This window comes from Chionomys nivalis, chromosome 17 (assembly GCF_950005125.1).
Source record: "Chionomys nivalis chromosome 17, mChiNiv1.1, whole genome shotgun sequence".
In the NCBI taxonomy this organism is placed as follows: Eukaryota; Metazoa; Chordata; class Mammalia; order Rodentia; family Cricetidae; genus Chionomys; species Chionomys nivalis.
In genome coordinates, this window is record NC_080102.1 from 41,694,224 (window position 1) to 41,714,127 (window position 19,904).

The window sequence follows — 19,904 nt, forward strand, 5'->3', positions numbered from 1 at the left end:
GGCCAGAGGGGGGTTTGGATCCCCTGGAACTGGAGTCACAGATGGCTGTGAACTGCTCTGGGAACTGGACTTCAGTCCTCTAGAAGAGCAGTAAGTGTTCCTAACTACTGAACTATCTCTCCAGCCCCTTTTCATCTGCTAAAGATTTATTTACTTATTTGTATTTTATTTTATTTAAATAACATTTCTTTCATTTATTTTACATACTGATCACATTTTCCCTCCCTCCTCTCCTCCCGTTCTGTACCCCAAGATTTACTTACTTATTTATTTTTATTTTATGTGTATGGGTGTTTTGCCTTTATATATGTCTGCGTGTGCAGTGACCCAGAGGCCAGAAGAGGGCGTCAGAGTCCCTGGATCTGGTATTGTGGGAATCTGGTATTGTGGATTGTTCTTTTTTTTTTTTTTTTTTTTTGGTTTTTCGAGACAGGGTTTCTCTGTGGTTTTCGGAGCCTGTCCTGGAACTAGCTCTTGTAGACCAGGCTGGTCTCGAACTCACAGAGATCCGCCTGCCTCTGCCTCCCAAGTGCTGGGATTACAGGCGTGCGCCACCACCGCCCGGCTGTGGATTGTTCTTAACTCCTGTGAGGAAGGACGGAAGGTCGAGGTAGGATTGTTGAACCCAGACTGGACTAGGACTTGGGCTTCAACCAGTGACGGCAGTTGGCGCTGTATGGATCATTCGTCTTGCGTGGGGTTGTGTGTTCCAGGTAGCAAGAACAGTGTGTGCAGAGGCTCTGAGGTGGCCGCAGTGTGGTGTGTGAAGAGCGCCTGAGGACCATATGGCTAAAGCAAGAGGCATGGGGTAGAAGTGGCCAGTCTTGTTTCCTGGAGGGCAGCATTTGGGTGGGAATGGGGACTTCAGGACGCTCCTGCTGGGAAGAGACTTGAAACAGGAGGCATTGGCTAGGCACTGGGCAGGCATCAGATGGTCATGTCTAGTGTTTGGGGAGTGTTCGGTTTGCTTTTTATTCTTAACATGCCTAGAATTACCTAGGAAGAGGGAACCTCAATTGAGGAATCACCCAGCTCAGATTGGCCTGTGTGGTCATGTTTGTGTGGTATGATTGATGATTGATGTGGGGCGGTCTAGCCCACTATGGGCAGCACATCCATAGGTGGGTGGGCCTGGGATAGTTTAGCAAACTAACCAAGCTTGGACCAGTGAGCAAACCAGTAAAGAGCATTCCTCCGTGGGTCCTGCCTTATTTCCCTCAGTGCTCAACTGGGACCCGGAAGGGTAGGATGAAATAAGCCCTTTCCTCCTCAAAGTTGCTTTTGGTCAAAGTTGTTTTTTGTTTTTGTTTTAAATCACAGCAACAGAAAAACAAACGGAGACAGGGATGTTTGGGACTGATACTGCAGCATCCTTTGGAGAGAGTGGAAGGCCAGGGCCCCAGGCCAGCACTGAGCGTGGGTGGTGGAAACTGTGATTGAGGTACCAGCTGTGCCCAGATGATAGGAGGGGCTCCAGGCTGTGAGGGTGGGCTAGATGGGAGGGGCTTTGAACTCCAGCCTCCTACCAGTTAGCCACAAGGACTTCACCACTGTTGCCCTTTCTACCTCCTGGTGTCTCACCTAGATCACCTATCTCTCCCTCTGGACAAGTGAGTAAGGTCTGTGTGTGTGCCCCTTGCCAGCACCAGGGACCTCGTGGCCTTGGTGGAGGACTTGTGGCCACTAGTGTGGCTGAGACAGAAAGCCGGATTCTGCTGTGGTGTCTGAGGCAGATCTGACCAGCGCATGCCTCTTTTTTTCTGAGCTTTAGAGAGTTAGGAAGGGTGGTGTGGGGCCTCTCTCCTGAATTCTGATAGACCCTGGAGGTGGACACATCCGCCGAGTTCTTTATCTGTGTGCCCCACCCCCCATGGGCTGTGCTGTTTAAGGTAAATCCGGCATTAATTTGCCTGAGGTAAGTAGGTGTTCATTTGTAGCGATAGCATTAAGATAATTGCTACGAGGGTCTGTTTGTGTAATATGCAAACACATTTTGACAGCAACAAACCATTTTGCTGTGAATATAAATAGACCCCTTGGGTGGTTTGGAGCCTGTTTTGCATAGCACGCCTGCGCTGGATCGCCTGTTCTGGTCTTGGGCACTAATGAGGGCCGAAGCTCTCCCAGCGTCACAGATGCCGAATGCTCCCCCAGGAACAAGCCCCACATGGGGGAGACTCCTGGAGTCTGCTGGGCTGCAAAGGGAACAAGTGGAGACAGTGGACACAGGCGGAGCCAGGCAGGCTTGGGGGACAGGGCTGGGGCTCAGAAACACTGAGCAGTGCAGAAGATCTGTTTGCAGTGTGACCTGTCACTCTGGCATTTATGAGGGGCTTTGACTATGCTGGTCCTGCATGGGGCACGTGGGGCGTCTTGAGTCCCTGGGAAACTTTACTCCACCTAGGGAGACCCAGAAAGCCAGAAAGTTATGAGTTTCTGATCATCCCTAGCGCGATTGCTGTGATGTGGGGGCTGTTGCCAAGAGGGTTGACACTCCTGCCGGGAAATGGAGAATTCCCCTCCAGAGTGAGGATGGTAGATAGCGGCCAGACCGTGCCTGCAGCCAGGCTGGGACAGGAGCTTTAAGATGTACATTGGCGGGAGTGAGCCGAGATGGCTCAGTGAATAAGAGCGCTTGCAGGGCAAGCATGCAGTTCTGCGTCCAGATCGCCAGCACCCTTGTAAGAAGCTGGGTGTGGGCATGCACCTGTAACCCCAGCCCTGCACAGGTGGCCAGAGACAGGAGGACCTCTGGGGTTTGCTGACTGCCAACCTAGCTTTGGGTTCAATGAGAGACTGTGTCTTAGGGAATAAGGCAGAGACTGGTAGGATACCTGATGTCTTCCGCTGACCTCTGTGTTTGCACGTACATGCAGTCGTGCATGCACGTGCACACATACACACACACGCACCACATGCCAGATATATATGGAGTATGGAGATTGGAAGCAGTGTGACTCAGTGGAAGAGCAATTGCCTGGCATATGCTAGGACTGGATGTGTGTGTGTGTGTGTGTAAAAATGAGCATCATTTGCTATATGTGCTGAGCTCTTTCAGCTACAGATGAGTTTATGTTAATGAGGTGACTCAAAATAGTTCCAGCCTAGCTTCAGAATGGAGCCTAGGCCTGAGGAACCAGCCTGAGCTGGAGCTGGAGGGTTGGGCCACTCCTAGGGTCCTTACGGATTAGATAGCATCTGCCTATGTTAAAGGGGGTCATGTGACTTAGATGCCAACATCACCCACAAATATCTTCACAGCAGAGACTAGTGTTTGAACAGACACAAGGGCACTGGTGGCCCAACCAGTTGACACATGCAAGGGACCCTGTCATGGCCCTGTGTGTACAGCCTCACCTTGGAACAGTCACTCCTTAGGGACCTCTATCAGTTAGCATCACCAGTGACTCCTAGGCTTGGAGAAAACCAGATAGCCATGTGGTATCTGATGGGGACAGGATACGGGTATCTTCACAACCTTCTAGACCTCTCAGAGGCAGTATGGTCCAGCTTTCTTCTTGGGTCTGTTCAGACTCCTTCTTCTGTCCTCCCTCCCACTGTGCACAGCACCAAGAGTCAGGCGAGGCTGAGAGCAGTGCAGGATTCCGGAAGAGCCCTGGTTTAATTCCTACTCGATGGCTGCAGCAGGAAGGGGGCACAAACCCCTTCCTGCCAATGGTGCAGCAGGGCTGACCATGCAAACTTTAGAACAAAGCATCCCGGCTCTACCAGGGGATCAAGTGCTTGCTCTTGTTAAGACTAAAGGATCCACATAATGGTTGGCTAATGCAGAGGACAGAGGAAAAGTGAGCCATCATCGCTGCAGAGACCTTGGCTGTGGGCTCTGTGCAGCTACTTGACCCCGTGGATAGTGTGAGGGCTGGCCTCTCCGCCATTACTGGTTCCTGGCCAGCTGCCTCAGGCAACATGTGTCCTGAGCTGTGGGCTCTGAGGACCAAGTTCTTTTGCTGGCTTTTGTAGTAGGTTTTCCTTGCTAGCTGTGGACGCAGGGTCCCAGCCTGGGTAACATCCCATACCAGCGAGGTCCCCAGTGAGCCGCTCTCCAGTGTGGATAATTTTAGACCTGAGGAGTGCTGGAGAGAAGGTGAGCTGATGGAGCCTGGCACTGATGTCCTGCACCTTGCCAGGAAGTAAACCTGACCCTGAGTATGCATCTGAGGCCTGGGCCAGTGGCTCCCCAGCTTAGAGCCACAGCATCCAGTGTTAGGTGACACGGTGCAGGCTTGGGGAGACAGTGGGGAGGCCACAGGTCAAGTCTCTTGTGTGAAGTATAGGAGGGCTGAGGTGTCTTAGCTGTCCACATTAGTGTAGGAAGGAATGTCACAGGGAAGGATATGGAGGTAGGTGGCCTGAATTACAGGTGTTCTCTAATCAGAATTCATGTGTCTCTATGTCTGTTGCAGGTCTGTAGAAGGGATACATGGGAGACACAAGACCTCTCCCTGCTTGTCTCCTCTGGGCATCATACACTGGCTCTCTCTCTCTCTCCGGGACCTTTGCCCTCTCCGTTCCTCCCCCATTATGGATGCCTTTCTTTCAGGATCTCCTGCCAGCCTTGCCCTGGCAGCCCTAGGGACTTGGCAATAAGTTAGCAACCATCCTGTCTATCAGCCCACCCACCTAGATGGAGCAAAGCTCCAGGCCAAAGCCACATAGCAGCATAACGGCAGAGTCCTGACCTGGGGCCCAGATGGCTGAGGATTTTAGAGAGGGTAGAGGAACAGCATGGGCAGGGGGAAGGGTGTGTGGCAACTGGACAAGGAATCTAGAAATGTCACTGTTGACAAGAGAGAAGCTGCAGCAATTCCTCCTGATGGCCTACTCTCCTGCTAAAGATGACCAGTTTAACAACACCCAGGCGGGGGGCTTCAGCAGGGAGAGCTCACTTACATCTCCTCACCTGGTAGAGAACTTGCAGAAGCACAGAGCCAAGAGTCTGGGCTTCCTGCCCTGGGCACTGACCTGTGCATGACCTTGGGCTGGTGTCTGCACGGAAGCAACACAGAGCTTCTCCCCAGAGCACTGTGGTTGAGAAGGGTGCTTCCCCTCAGTCTCTGCTTCCCGCTTTTAAATATTTCTGTAGCCTGAAGATTATGTGTGCATGGGGGGGGGGGGCGTTGTTTTGAGGCAGAGTCTTGCTGGGCAACCCACACTGATCTCACCCTTACTGGTCAGTATCGTGAGTTCTAACACGTTTCATACCTTAGCCTAGAGAGGTCTAATCCCCCTGCTTATCTGCATGCAGAGCTGCTGTGGTGTCTGTAGTGATGTCTCCTAGTTACGGTTTTAGTTTCCCATCTGTATTTGAAGATGTATACTCTACTCTGTTTTAGTCACAGCACTGAAGTTTGATTCTCTCCCTTTCTCGCCCCGCCCCCTTGTGTGTCTGTGTATCTGCGGAGGCCAGATGTCAATGTCCAGTGTCCTCCTTGGTCACTCTTCACCATATTTTCTGAGACTTAGATCTTGCTGATTCCACTAGACTGACTGGCCAATGAGCCCCAGGGCCCCTCCTGTACCATCTCCCTGGTTGTTGGGCTCGCAGGTGTGTTCTGCTGTGTTTTGCTAATAAACTTGGCTTCTGGAGGATCGGAGCTCAGGTCCTCATGAATATACATTGAGCCATATCCTCAGCCCTGAAGTTCTTTGGTGTAGATAGGAATACTATCTTGTGTCATCCCTAAAGCTTGGTTTTTACTAATTGTTCTAAGTGTCAACCAGAGCTTTAAAAACAGAGTTAAAAACAGAGTTTAAAAACAGGACAGAAGTTTTGTGATGCAAGGGTGGCCTGGGACTTGTTAAAACAGCTGTATAGTGGTGATGAACACCTTTAACCCCAGCACTCAGGAGGCAGAGGCAAGCAGATAACTGTGAGTTCGAGGCCAGCTAGTCTATAGAATGAGTTCCAGGACAACATAGAGAATCCCTGTCTCAAAAACAAAACAACAACAAAACAAAAACAAAGAAATGTAAAATAAAGAAAAAATTACTTATTTTAATTGCATAAACATGAGTATTTTGCCTGCATGTATATATGTGTACCATATGCATTTAGTGCCCTTATATGATGGAAGAGGGCACTGATGCCTCTGGAACTGGAATTACATACAGGTGTCTGCTGGAACTGAACCCAGGTCCTCTACAACAGCAGCCAGTGCTCTTAACCACCGAGGAATCCTTCCAGACCCTGTAGAATGGTTTAAATTATTGTATATAAAAGTTTTAATTACATTTATTTACTTAGATATTTTTGGGTGTGTGGGAACACACACAGGTATGTCACGACCTGCACGTGGAGATCAGAGGACAACTTGTAAGTTCTGTCCTTCCACCGTGGGTTCTGGGGATGGAACTGGGGTTGTCAGACTTAATGGCTACCTGAATCATCTAAGGACCCTACTATTTTCTTTTTAGCTCTTTCTTTATCATTTAGGAGAGATACTTAAAAACAGAAATTCTAAGAGGGTGGGTCTCTTCAGGCAATGTGCATAAACTGAAGACAGAGAATACTCTGAGTCTCCCTGTTTCTCAGACACGTGTCTTAAGACCCACACACACTGGCCTCAGTTTATAGGTCTGTGGGAATGTCAAGGGTTCACCTGCCCGATGCTAGCCTCTAGTGGATGTGGCTACTTCTCCCCTCACAGTCTTCTTGGGGTGTAACTAGAGACACAAGTTGGGTGGGGAGAGAAGCAAATTGGATCTTGTTTGTTTGTTTGTTTTTAAGATTTTTTTTTTTGTTTTTTTTTGGTTTTCGAGACAGGGTTTCTCTGTGGCTTTGGGGCCTGTCCTGGAACTAGCTCTTGTAGACCAGGCTGGTCTCGAACTCACAGAGATTCACCTGCCTCTGCCTCCCAAGTGCTGGGATTAAAGGCGTGCGCCACGACTGCCTGGCTCAGAATTGGATCTTGGAGTAGTTGGGGGGAGGGCAATCGTGACCAAAGCACACTGTATGAAAGAACTAATAAAAATGAAGAGGAAAAAGTAGTCAGAAATGAGCAAGAAATGTACTCCAGAGAGAAGCCTTTAATGGGCCCAGGGGGCAACACAGGAAACTGCCTTCCTCTGACTCACAAAGGGCTGCATTCACATAGCCTACTCGTATAGAGAGACGGGAACAATGGCTGGGGCATCTTTAACAACTGTGGTAGGCCTTCATTCAAATGAGGGACTCTGCCAGTCCCAGCCTTTTGCTGGGTCTCCCTCAGATCTGGGTAGAAATGGCCACAGGGTCACGCAGAGTGCACGGCGGCTGATGGCTGGGTGTTGGAGTGGGTGTGACTAGACAGCTTCAGGAGACCAAACTGTGGCAGAAGTCCAGGGCGGGTGTTGAAGTGGGAGTGGCTGAACAGAGCGTTAGGAGACAGCACTGTGCTTCCAGGGCAAGCAGCTGTGGTTGCCATGGGGCTTCCTCGAGGCCCTGTGCAGCGTTCAGAGCAGCCACGCGTGGCTGGCTACTTGGAGAAGAATCATTCACTCAAAACAGCAAGGGTACCAGGGAAGGATCTGAAAGCTATTGACGAGGGAGTCAGCTTCCATCTGACTCTCCGCATCTCAGTTTATAACAAAAATACCCCTGGAAAAGGGTGGTTACACTAAAGGCTGACTATGAATGGTGTTTCAATAGCATCTAATAGTGATTCGTCAATGCTTAGCCATAGGTCCCCCTAATCTAGCTTCCCTCCTGACTCCCTTTAACCTGTATCCCCAGCGGAGCTACAGAGAGACAAGGAAGCAACAGCCACGCTGGGAGCCACCGGAGGGCCCTCAGTGGTGTCTATGGCTGGCCAGGACCCGACGCTGAGCACGAATCACCCATTCTATGACGTGGCCAGACACAACATCCTGCAGGTGGCAGGTACGTGAACCATCCGACTGGTCCCTGGATCGGGTAGTACAGTCTTCTAGGCCTCTCAGGGTGGTGGGCCTCTCAGTCCACCATGACTGTTTCCAGTGACCACTTAGTGTAGGACACAGTGGGCAGTCTCCCACTGGGGTCATTCTTGCCACAAAGGAAGTCACCTCTTCCCCTCCCAGGGCCTCATTCAGCATTCAGTATTGACTCCTGAGTTTCCAGTGGGCTGAAGGGCAGTTCTGGGCCAGGGGCCATCTTCCCTCCAGGGCTCCTTAGGAGTCAGTTATATCCTCCAGGTGTAGCCAGATATTGCCTCTCCAAGGAATAGTACAGCCTTCCCAGGGCCCTATGGCCAAATCTGGAGATTTGTTAAAAATAAGTAAAGAAGGGCATGACACCTGAGTGGGTGCTTTTGGTCAGTTGAGGCACTGTAGAAGCCATGGGGACTTCAGCACACTAAGTGGTCAAATGGAATGAGTGCTGTTTTGGGGTCTGAGGCTGTGGCCTAGGGGGTGGGGCTCAGTAGAGATCATGTGGGGAGGAACAGAACGGAGACTGAAGGTTCTGGACCTAAATACCAGAGAAAGGAGGCAGGAGGCTTGGAGCCGTGGAGGGGAAGAGAAGACTATGCCAGACCTGAGGCGACAGGTGTCACGATCATTCCACCAGGCACACCACAGCCTTCTGGGCTTTTCTGCAGGACAGATGGACTCTTGCAAGTTTTCCCATCTCCCTCCAATTTTGAGGGAGCCCTTAGCAATGATAAATATAAAACCCCAAATGAACCAATTCCCATACCCCTTGAGTAGAGCCCTCAGCCCCTCTGCTTTGTTTTACTGGACAAGATGATGGGTGACAACTTTGGGAAACCTTCCTGTAGGCACCTGATGGGGCTCCTCTGGCCTGGAGACAGGGAGGCAGCTAGTGACGCTGTGTTATAAACGGGGGGGGGGGTGAGGGGGGAGCCGCCGGCAGGGGATGAGTCTCAGGCCTGTGGAATGTGTACACGGTGTTCATCTCCTGCCCCTGATCTCATTTTGAAGCCTGTGTGATGCTCCAGTCTGTGTTGTCGGAAGGGACGTTTCTCGTAGTGACTGGTGTCATGAATGCAGATGTGACGCTAACAGCCTCATAAGGCTGTGTATGGCTTAAGAGGTAGAGAGAGGCAAGGAGGGAAGAGAGGAGGACAGTGTGTGTGCTCTGGGGTGTCTCCTGCCTTCTGAGGAGTGTGGAGACCCATTTGGAACAGCGGGGGACAGCCCTCTATGGCTGCTGGGGCCGGGAAGAGATGCCCCATCCCCTGCCTGCAGGAATGGAATCTCCTGGCTTCTTCTGCCCTGAGATGCTGTAGCCCTCAGTGAGCAGTGGCTAACTGATCTTTGGATGGGGCAAAGGGGGGAGGAGGAAGAGGCCACAAACAAGAAGATGGTGCTGAGGATCCTGGATAGCATGGGGGCTGCAGGACAGAGAGGTCAGAGGGAAGCAGAGGAGGGTGGGAGCCACAGGTGGCCGCTCTTCTGTAGGACCCAGACTTTGTGTGTGTGGAGAGACCTGCAGACTGATGCTGTGGCCTGGCGGATCTGGTCTGACTCAGACTTGAGGAATGCCCCTTGGGTTTCTGACCTTGCTGGGCCAACTTAACTTTCTCTTTCACCATTTAATCGCTGTGTCTTTTCGAGCACCCGTACTGTGACTCGAGGGATTGGTGGTCCTCACACACAGGCTGCAGTTGCCTTTGGCAGCCAGTGGCCCAGGCAAGAGGACCCAGTTTGGAAACCTCACTGTTTTCTAGTAGTGTGCCCAGAGCCCCTGCTGGACAAGGGAGGGGACTGTGTGGTGGGTTAGAACACAGAGCTCTGAACAAGCAGCGGCCTGGCCAAAGTTCTTAAGGATGGGAAGATGAATGGATGCTGTATTTACAAGCAGATTGTTCTAGAATCTTAAACATCCCAGACTCTGGAGCTCCCCAGAGGAAGGATGGTGTGGTGTTGTACATACCAAACAGCTTCCCAGCTGCAGAGGTGAGAATTAGGAGCCCACCCAGGCCCATGCAGTCAGCGCACGGTTCATTCCCTTTCCGGGCATGCATCCTTCCATCTCTGCATCACGTTTGGGGGAGCAGGGGAGGGAGCCCTGAGCATGGCTGTAAACACTTCTTTACAGCACAAGTGAGTCAAGACAAAGAGAGCCTTGTTGTCTTTTGGGTCCCGGTCTTTAGGCAAGAAGTCAACCATGATTGGACCTGCAGAAAAGGCGGAATCCCTCAAGGGTGCTGGAGGGGTCTCTTCAGACTTGTCAGGGATGAATGAGGACTGTGGACATCCAGCCTGCTGGGCCCCCAGAGGCCTCTGGGATGGGGCCAGGCAAAGGTGGGAGGAAGAAGAGGCCATAAACAAGGAAAAAAGGTGGCGGTGAGGAGCCTGGACATCACAGGTGGGGGCATGGGGATGCAGAGAGGAGAAAGAGCAGCAGGTCTCCCATATAAGGCAAGCAAAGGAGCCACAGATCCAGCTGTTCTGTGGGACCCAGGCTTGTGTGTGAGACATGCAGACTGATGCTGAGGTCTGGTGAGCAGCAAGGACTACCTTTGTCCTGTGCCATGCTATAGATGAGAGAGGCTATGGGATAGAAGAGACCTTCTCAGTTCTAAATAGAGACATGTGTGCCCTTCATTCTGAGAACAGATATGGAGGCAGCTCAAGGGGCAGTGGCTTCCCCCAGGAGAGGACAGCTAAGCCTCGTCATAGCTCTGTTTGCATAGCTCTGGCCTCTATCCCATGGATTCCTATACATTGGAAGACGGTCACGGATGCAATAAATTGTATTATTTCTCTCCACGGCCTGTGCAAACTATAAATGAATCCATTTCCCTCCACCAAGCTCTGTTTCCTAAGACTCTCTGGAATACAGAGAAACTAAGTAAGGCTATGGATCCAAACGACGGCACTAGAGCGGTAGAGCTGCTGGAACCGAGTTTCAGACAGCAGACATTCGCCTTCACAATTCTGGGGTTCAGAAACGAGAATCCTAGGTGTGGGTGGCCTGGTTACTCCTGGAGGCTCTGGGAAAATTCACCCCAGTCTCCACAGCACCTGGGGTTCCAGCATTCCTTTGACCTCTTGACCTTTGACTCTCACTGCACTCTCCACCTCCTGTGGTCCATGGTCATGTCTTTTCCTGGATCAGTGTCTCCTCTTTGTTCTAAATCCGGAATGGTCCTATCTTGAACTTTAACCTAATTAAATCTGTGATGACCCTATTTGTAAACAAGGTCACATTTGAGACTCTAGGAAGTCACGAGCTGCTTTGGGAGGGAAGGAACAGTGTTCAACCCAAAGCTCCCTCCGTAGCTACTTTCCCTGAAGTCTACCCCAATGTCCACTCAAGGGCAGCACTGCCCAGTGTGATGGAAATGCCGTGTCCACCCAATCCAAGATGGTTGCTTCTCACCATGTGTCACTACTGAGTCTACAGCGTGTGTGGCCAATACCCAAGAGTACCGGATGCCCATGGCAGCTGGCAGTCCCGCCTACCCTTTCTCCTGCCTTGCTATTGGCCAGTCAGCTCTTTATTAATTAGACCATCAGGTGTTTTAGACAGGCAAAGAATCACAACTTCACAGAGTTAAACAAATGCAGCACAGACAAAAGCTACGCATCTTTACATTGTTAAACAAATGTTCCGGAGCATAAGCAAATGTAACACAACTAAAATAATAACTACAACAGTCTGTCTTCTCTCTGTGTGCATGGGTGGTGTGTTCACAGATGTGGGCACAGTGTGGGGGTCAGGGGGCAACAGCTTGATTAAAAGGAAAGGTGAGTTTGGATGTTGGGGGAATCAGGAGGGGTGACATCCAGGGCTGGGGCAGGAGGATGCCTTCTATGGAATGAAAGTCAGATGTGGTGGCCATGTCTGCAGTTCTAGTGTTTGGAGACTGAAGTCGGGTCAGCGGTTCTGGAGAGATGCAGCTCAGCCCTGCCAGGTTTCTTCTCTTTGGAACCTCTGCTAGAGTAAAGCTGGTCTTGTTTGTTTGTTTTGTTTTGTTTTCTCAAGACAGTGACTCTCTTTGTAGTTCTGGTTGTCTTGGAACTCACTCTGTAGATCAGGCTGGTTTTAGACTCAGAGATCCTCTTGCCTCTGCCTCCCAAGTGCTGGGATTAAAGGACCCAACACTACATTCAGCAAAGCTGGGTCCTTGACTGCACTGCAGAAAAGAATTTCAGGATGTAAATTTAAAAAAAGAATAAAATAAAATAAAAATTTAAGAACAATTCAAGCCAGGCTGTGGTGGCATATACCTTTCTTTAATCCTAGCACTCGGGAGACAGAAGCAAGTGAATCTCTGTGAGTTCAAGGCCAGACTGGTCTACATAGTGAGTTCCAGGACAACCAGGGCTGTTACACAGAGAAAACTTATGTTGAACCTCCCCATCCCCCAAAAAAGAACAATTCAGAATTAATCAAGTTAGCAAGGTTTTGTTTGTCTTGTGTTATGTGTGTGGGTGTTTTGTCTGCATGCATGTCTGTGCACCACATGCTTTCCTGGTGCCTTGAAGGCCAGAAGATGGTGTTGGATCCTCTGGAACTGGAGTTATAGATGGTTGTGAGCCATTATGTGGGTGCTGGGAATCGAGCCTGGGTCCCCTTCAGAAGCTGCCATCTCTCCAGCCCTCAAGGTAGCGAGTCTATTGAGCATGTAGGGAAAGGCTCATAGGAAGGGGGCAGCACACACCTGAGTCACTGATGCGTCTTTACAATGGTTGTCTGTATGTGGTGCCCACAGAAGCCAGAGGGCACAGGATCCTGGAACTGGAAATACAGGCAGTTTTGAGCTACCTGATTTGTGTGCTGGGAACCAAGTCAGGGTCCTCTACAAGAGCAGTAAGCACTCCTACCTGCTGAACCATATCTCTAGGTTCCGTGGTTATGTTTATGATTCTGTGCCTTTAGAAGCTACAGTGTTCAAACAATGTCACATACATGAGGTTGAAAGATGAGGCAAAGTTAAAGGAGCTGGGGAGATGAGGACTCAGATGGGAAATGTCTTACCACACAAGCTGGAGCACCCGAGGTCTTTCCCCCAGAGCCCCTGTAAAAAGCCGGGCAGAAGGACACGCTTCTGTAATCCCAGCACTGGGCAGGTGCAGACAATGATCCCCGGGGCTTCCTGACCAGCTGCTCCTGTGGAATCAATGAGCTCCAGGCTTAGTGACACAGCCCATCTCAAGAAACAAGGTGGAGACTGAGGAAGATGCTGACATCAACTCAGCCTCTAACTGCACACACAGGAATATGTACCCGCTCTACAACACGCGTGCGCGCACACACACACACACACACACACAGAGAAGAATATGTACACTCTACATCACACACACAGGAATATGTATACACTCTACAACACACACAGAGAAGAATATGTACACTCTACAACACACACAGGAATATGTATGCACTCTTCAATACACACAAGACTGTGTGCACGCTCTACAACACACACAAAGATATGGGAAGCTTAACTATTGAAGTTTTAAAACGTAAAATTTTAGGACCTGGAAAGATGACTCACTCAGTGGTTAAGAGCACTGTCTACTCCTGCAGAGGTTGGGAGTCTGATTCTCAGCACACACATGGCAGCTCACAACCATTTGTAACTCCAGTTCCAGGGCATCTGATGCCCTCTTCTGGCCTGTGTGACACATGACATACAGACATACATGCAGACAAACACCCATACACATAACATAAACTAATTTGGTTTGTTTTAATAACCTTGTTACCTTATTTCTTTTCATTTCTTTTGTGAATGCTGTTGTGAGGTAGATTTATGGGTTGCATGGCTTAAGTTTAGGGATGAGAGAGGAATGCTGACTCAGCGAAACTCAAGGCCACAGCATTTCTTTCCTAAGCAAGCACAGCCCATTGGTTTCTAGTCTGTGTTTTAAGAAGCCTTTAGAAAACACATCTTTGCACGATCAGCCCTTGTGTCTGTGTTGAGCCAAGAGTCATCAAGAAGAACAAGCAGGATTCCAGGCTGAGGTCATCTGTCCCTTCCTCTGTCCCCCTTTATTTTTTTCTTTTTATCCTCACTCAGGAGGATCTCCCATTCCAGGCCAGCCTGGGCTACATATTCAGGCCTCGTTTCAAGGGGAGGGTGGGTACTGTTGAGATGGCTCAGTGGGGCAAGATGCCTAGCATCAAGACTGAGTTTGTGGGTCTCACATTAGTGGAAGGAAAGAACCAACTGTTGCATGTTGTCCTCGGCACATGCCCCAGTTGTGCTCACCTGTACCCTGTGTCCTGTGCTTACCTGGAACACAGTGTGCAGGCCAGAGCTGGCTCAGCCCATCCTTTTCTTCCTATGTCTCTAAGGCAGAGCTGTAGATAAAGCCTCGAGGATCCAGTGGGCAGGGGCTGTGGCTCCAGGCTGCTGTTCCCCAGTATAATATATTGCTAGTCCCGATCCTGCCTTCTACTGTGCACTCCGGGTTCCATATAGAGAGAAGGAAGGTCCAGCCGTGGCCTGAGGAGTAGCAGATACAGAATTTGGGACCCCAGCAGCTACCTGTCCTGTGTGATCACCAAGTGCTACCATGTGCCTGGCCTGTGCCTGGGCTCAGGGACTGGCCTTCAAGTCCACTTGAGAGTCATCTGAGAAGGCTCCTGTCACCAAGGCTACCATGACTGCCACCAGCACCATTTGTGTGCTGGGACCAGCTTTCTTCCTCCCTAGCAAACAGAGCTGTGTGTACTATCTCTCTGAAGCTGAAGGCTGTTCCCTGTCCTGGGTACAAGGAGGCCGGAGCTCTAGATCCAGTGGCCGTTGCCAGTTCTCAGAATGCATTTGTCCTTGAGGCCTCATGGCTGTCTTGTGTATGGAGAACTGACCACAGCACTGGGTGACTTGGCCTCACGATGCAAGAAATAGCAAGCATGGGCCCCTGTACTGATGTGTGGTCCTGTCCTGTCCAGAGGCAACTGTCCCCTGTACTCTCTGACCTTCTCCAAGACTCAGAGTTCCAGGAAAACACTGAGGGGCACAGTGGGGAGGCAGCTAGATCCTGTACTTGGAGTCAAATGAAGCTAAAGTTAAACCCACAAGCTGCCAGCTGATGGGACCTGGCACTGATGAGGTAACCTGGCAACCCCAGTGCTCCATCTGATAAATGGAGTGATGGACGGTCAGAAGGTTTTCTCAGAAAATGGGCACATCACATACCTCCCTTGGATGTCAGCTGCCAAGCCCCAGCCTCAAGCATCCTAACACCTAGCTCACACCTCTCTCTGTCCCTCCAGGGGATGACCGCCAGGGGAGGCGCATCTTCACGTTCAGCTGCTGCTGCTTGCCACCCTCGCACCAGCTCAACCACCAGCGCCTGCTGGAGTAAGTGCTCCCTACACTCTGCCCCATGCGGCTGCCTTCCAGGGTGGCCATCTTGGTCTCAATTCCCTGTGTGGATTTGGAAACACGCTAAGCTCAGGGTCTTCTGAATCCACTCAAGAGCCATTTGGGGAGGTTTCCCCCAACCACAATGACCATGGCTTCACCAGCAGCGGTAGAATGGTGGACATTGGCTTGATTCCAACGCTTAGCCACCTGAGCTGTGGGCACTGACCTCTGAGACTGGGGATGGTCCCCCGTCATGGGTGCATGGAGGTTTGTCTTTCATCCGTGATGGACGTGGGCTGTCTAGAGAGCAGGAACGCATGTTTCTGGTAACAACAGATCAGCAACAGCAAGACATCTGAGGTGGATAGAACCATAGTGCTGGGGCGAGGGCAAGGTCAGAAGTCACAAGACCCTGAGTTCGAATCTCAGCCCCTCCTTGAACAGTTTGCCGTGGCTTCCTTAACAAATGACCATGAATTTAGAGACATCAAACAACAGTACGACATTTTATCCAGAACTGAGGTGTGTGTGCCGGGCATGCTCCCTTAGTGCTCCCAGGGAAGAGCAGGCAGTTAGTCTCCTTTAGCTCCAAACACTAGGCAAATCCCTGAACCTCCTGCGAGGGCTGCATCACATCTGCTCTGTCTCTATCTTCACATGCGTTGTCTCTCCAAGGACCTTCACTACGGACCCATGTAGAGACCTAGGCCTGAATTTGCCTCTAAGAGTTTTCCTGAAAGCCATCCTCCTAGCAGGTCCAACATCCACCCATCTCTTAACACCCCAGATTCATCCACAAGTACCTTTCTTCCAAATGTGGGGTGGTCACAGTTTCTGAGGCTTTCCTGTGGATTTCTTTGGGGCGATGTCCTGTCTCCTTGCTGTATGATCTTGGGTCAGTGAGATCACGCCTCTGAACCTCAGGTGTCACCCAAAGAACAAAAACAGAGAGTTTCCATGTGGTTCTGGATGTGACCTGAGTGTGGCCTGCTCCTGGCACCTGCTGACTGACCGTGGCTTCAGTAACTCAGTATAGAGCAAGTGACTGTCCTAAAGGAACCCTGTATCTTGTGCCCCTCAGATATCTGAAGTACACGCTGGACCAGCATGTGGAGAATGACTATACCATTGTCTACTTTCACTACGGCCTCAGCAGCCAGAACAAACCATCCCTGGGCTGGCTCCAGAACGCCTACAAGGAGTTTGACCGCAAGTGCGTACAAGGCACCTTTGAAGGGGAAGGGGGCACAGAGTGGGCTGCACACGAGACTGAATGGTGGAAGGGTCATGGGCTCTGCAGTGGGCAGGGACAGATGCTGGTGTCTCATTTAGTCATGGAGAGAGCCCATCTGGGAGAAGGCTACAGAATCGCAATACTTCTGGCCTGTTGCCCGAGGCAGAAGTGTATAATGTAGCTGGGAGGTTGGCATCTGAGCCAACGGTGGTGATTTATGTTTGTTTTTCGAAGCGGCTTCTCACTGGATAGCCCCGCCTGGAATGCTCTATGTAGACTAAGCCTCTGTGTCCCAAGTGCTGGGATTAAAGGAATGTGCCACCATGCCTAGCAGGCCAGTGGTTTTGGAATGGTGACGTCTGCAGATAGAGCCTGGAGGCCACCAATGTCCAATGTGAACAAACATTCACACTCACACTGAAGGGCAAGAGACAGTATAACTGTGCACCAGCAGGGACAAAGTCCTTGCCGACTGCCCATTTCCTGCTCTTTTAGCCTGGGTTAGTAGCGCTAGGTAGGGGTGGATGGAAGATACGGCTGTGGTCTTCCGACTGGGGGAGCTGAACTCTAGTGTTTTCTTTTCCACTCTCAGCTGGATACGGGGTGTGCTTGTAATCCCACCCCTTAGAGGTAGCCGTAGGAGGACCAGAGTTCAAGGTTGTCCTGGGCTATGTGAGTTTGAGGCCCAGCTGGGCTACATTTGACCATGTTTTAAGAATAAGACCCAAACAAAACAAATTGACAAAGATTTTCCCACTCTTTAGGAAAAGGTGGTGGGGGCAGGGATAGGATTGTCTATGTTGGCTCCATAGAGGCAAAACAAGAGGCACCAAAACTATAAAACAAAGTGATTTGTGGAGGGTAGCGAGCCCTCTGTCCTGCATCTGCGACTCCAGCTCTGATTTGTGCTGGGAGAGACTTCACGCCGCCTCTGTTATACCCTAGAGGAATCCTACCTGTTTCCCCTCTTGGGTATCACCCTCAGGCCAGGCCACACCTGCTACCTGTCCATTCCTTACAAACCTGATTCCTGGACCGCTTGTCCTGTTCAAGGCTTCTAGTAAGAGCAGCTGCCTCCTTAGTGGGTGTGGGGTAGCTCCAGGCTCCCCTACCTTGCGGCCAGAAGTTTTGAGACAGGATCCATGAGAGGCCCTTGCTGATCCCCTGAGGCCATTGGCTGTAGCATCAAATCTTTGTGCTGCCTTCACTCCTCTGTGCCGAGGGACTGGGTGGTGATGCAGCATCGGTCTGCATTGACGTGCAGGATGTGCTCCCTCCTCTCCTCTCACGTCAACAGGACATGCGACTTGGGTCATTTAGTGGGGTACATGTAAGAAAACATCAGCGGGATGAAAATGACAGAACAGACTCACTTGGACCTCGAAATGACAAGAGCAGATTTGCTGGTCTGAGAGGCCGGCGTCCTCAGGCCTGTGGCTTAGTCTCCAAGAGTACAGGAGACAGCACTGTAAGGGATCCGAGAATTAGTTGCTTTTTGTTTTGTTTTGTTTTGAGACGGGGTTTCTCGAAAATCAGTTTTTGTAGAGAGTGGGGGGTAGGGGCTGACTTTTCAAGTCCCAGAAACTGCAGGTTTTGTTTTTTGTTTTTTTTTTTTCCTGATAAGCTGTTTCTCGAAACTGTGAGGTAGGAGATCAGTTGGATTGCCTGTTTTTGTGACCTTCTGACCCTCCTGGCTGCAGGGAAAGATGAGTCAAGTGACCTGTTTCTGTGACCTCTGAGCTCCAGGGCACATAGAGGGGGTGAAGCACATTCTGGAACTCCACCACAGCAGATTTCTTGAAGCCTGTCTCATGACCGCAGTTTGGAGTGGGGACTTCCTTTTAGGATTTATTGCTCACGCGACACCGATTTTGCCTTTACTGTTGCCCCTCAGCTAAGGGTCCCGACTCACCCTTCACATTTTCCAGGCTTCCTTCCCCCTTTGACCTCAGCCCTGGAACCTGGTATTCCTCCCAGGATGCTGCCTCCTTTCTGAGGTCTGTGTTTTTAGAGACCCTGTTGCCTTTGCTCCTTTGGGCTGTCACATTGCTGGTCAGCCTCATGAGTTGACAGTGTGGGTTCACAGGAGCCCTGCACCCTCTCCTCTGCACACTCTCTCCATCTTACTTCTCCCTGGTCCAGCCTCTCTTCAAACCTGGCTCCCTTACCTCCAGATGTCCTTACCCACTCTGTTCTGGTATCCCGTACCAGGCCACCTCAGCCCTCCGCTTAGATTCTTTCTTTGTCTGAACTTTGATCCCCACTCCAAATGACCTAAGTCACACTCACCCCCAACCTCTCAGCCAGTCCCGGCTTCCTGAGGTGTTGCAGTTTAACAACCCCTCATAATGATCTCTGGAGTAAATCCTCCCCCGCCCACTATGACCTTATGCATACTACCCACAAGATGTCACTGTTGGCGAGCCCTCTGGGCAGATTTAATTCTGACCGCTGCAGCCAGGTCATCCTTGGTTAAGACTATGCTCCATGCCCTCCACCCAGCATCTGCGAGAGCATTCATGGCCCCTCTACTCCACACACATCCCTTCATACACAGGCAGGATTAACTATGCAGTGGGTGGGCCTGGACCGAGGGATCAGTGTTCTGAATTTAAATACCTTCTACGGTATGTGTGTGTGTGTGTGTGTGTGTGTGTGTGCATGCACATGTGTGCGTGCACATGTGTGTGTGCATGTGTGCAAGCCAGAGGTTGACCTCAGCTGTCATTCTTTCTTAGGCACCATCCACCCTGGTTGTTGAGATGGGGTCTCTCATTGGCTTAGAACTTGCCCCGTAGCTGGGCTGGCTGGCTAGGATCCTCCTGCCTCTGCCTCCCCAGCACTGAGATTAAAAGCACCTACCACCACACCCAACTTTTCTTACATGGGTTCTGGGGTTCCCAGGCATTTGACCAACTGAACCAACCATCTCTCCAGTCCCTTCCTCTTCCGGTCTCTGATTTTGTTTTGTTTTTGAGACAGCCTCACTGTGTAGCCCTGGATGGCCTGGAACTCTCTACATAGACCAGGCTGGCCTCAAACTCACAGAGCTCCACCTGCCTCTGCCTCTCAAGTGCTGGAATTAAAGGCGTGCACCCACCCCCACCCCACCCCCACACAGTTCTTTCTGGGTTTTAATCCACATCCTTTAGCTGAGCCTGTTGATGAATGGAGTTTTTGAGGTTTGGGCCTGCTATGCAGGTACTCAGTGTGGAATGTGCTGGAGTTGGGAACACTGACGTCACCTCACCTTTTCCTCCTCAGGTACAAGAAGAACCTGAAGGCGCTCTATGTCGTGCACCCCACCAACTTCATCAAAGCCCTGTGGAACATCTTCAAGCCCCTCATCAGGTGAGCATGCTCCCGGTAGACTCTCGGGCCACCATCTCTGAGGCACACCT

At 50.8% G+C, this 19,904-nt stretch overlaps 1 protein-coding gene across 1 annotated transcript in view; it reads left to right on the forward strand.

The window, feature by feature from the left end:
• The window catches only part of Arhgap8 (Rho GTPase activating protein 8), a 40,447-nt gene that overhangs the window by 5,332 nt on the left and 15,211 nt on the right, over nucleotides 1–19,904 (forward strand). Inside the window, exons 2-5 of the mRNA XM_057792092.1 lie at nucleotides 7,733–7,879; nucleotides 15,176–15,263; nucleotides 16,351–16,482; nucleotides 19,768–19,854. Coding sequence (XP_057648075.1) covers nucleotides 7,801–7,879; nucleotides 15,176–15,263; nucleotides 16,351–16,482; nucleotides 19,768–19,854 — 386 coding nt within the window. The 5' untranslated portion in view covers nucleotides 7,733–7,800. The remainder of the gene's footprint in view (nucleotides 1–7,732; nucleotides 7,880–15,175; nucleotides 15,264–16,350; nucleotides 16,483–19,767; nucleotides 19,855–19,904) is intronic.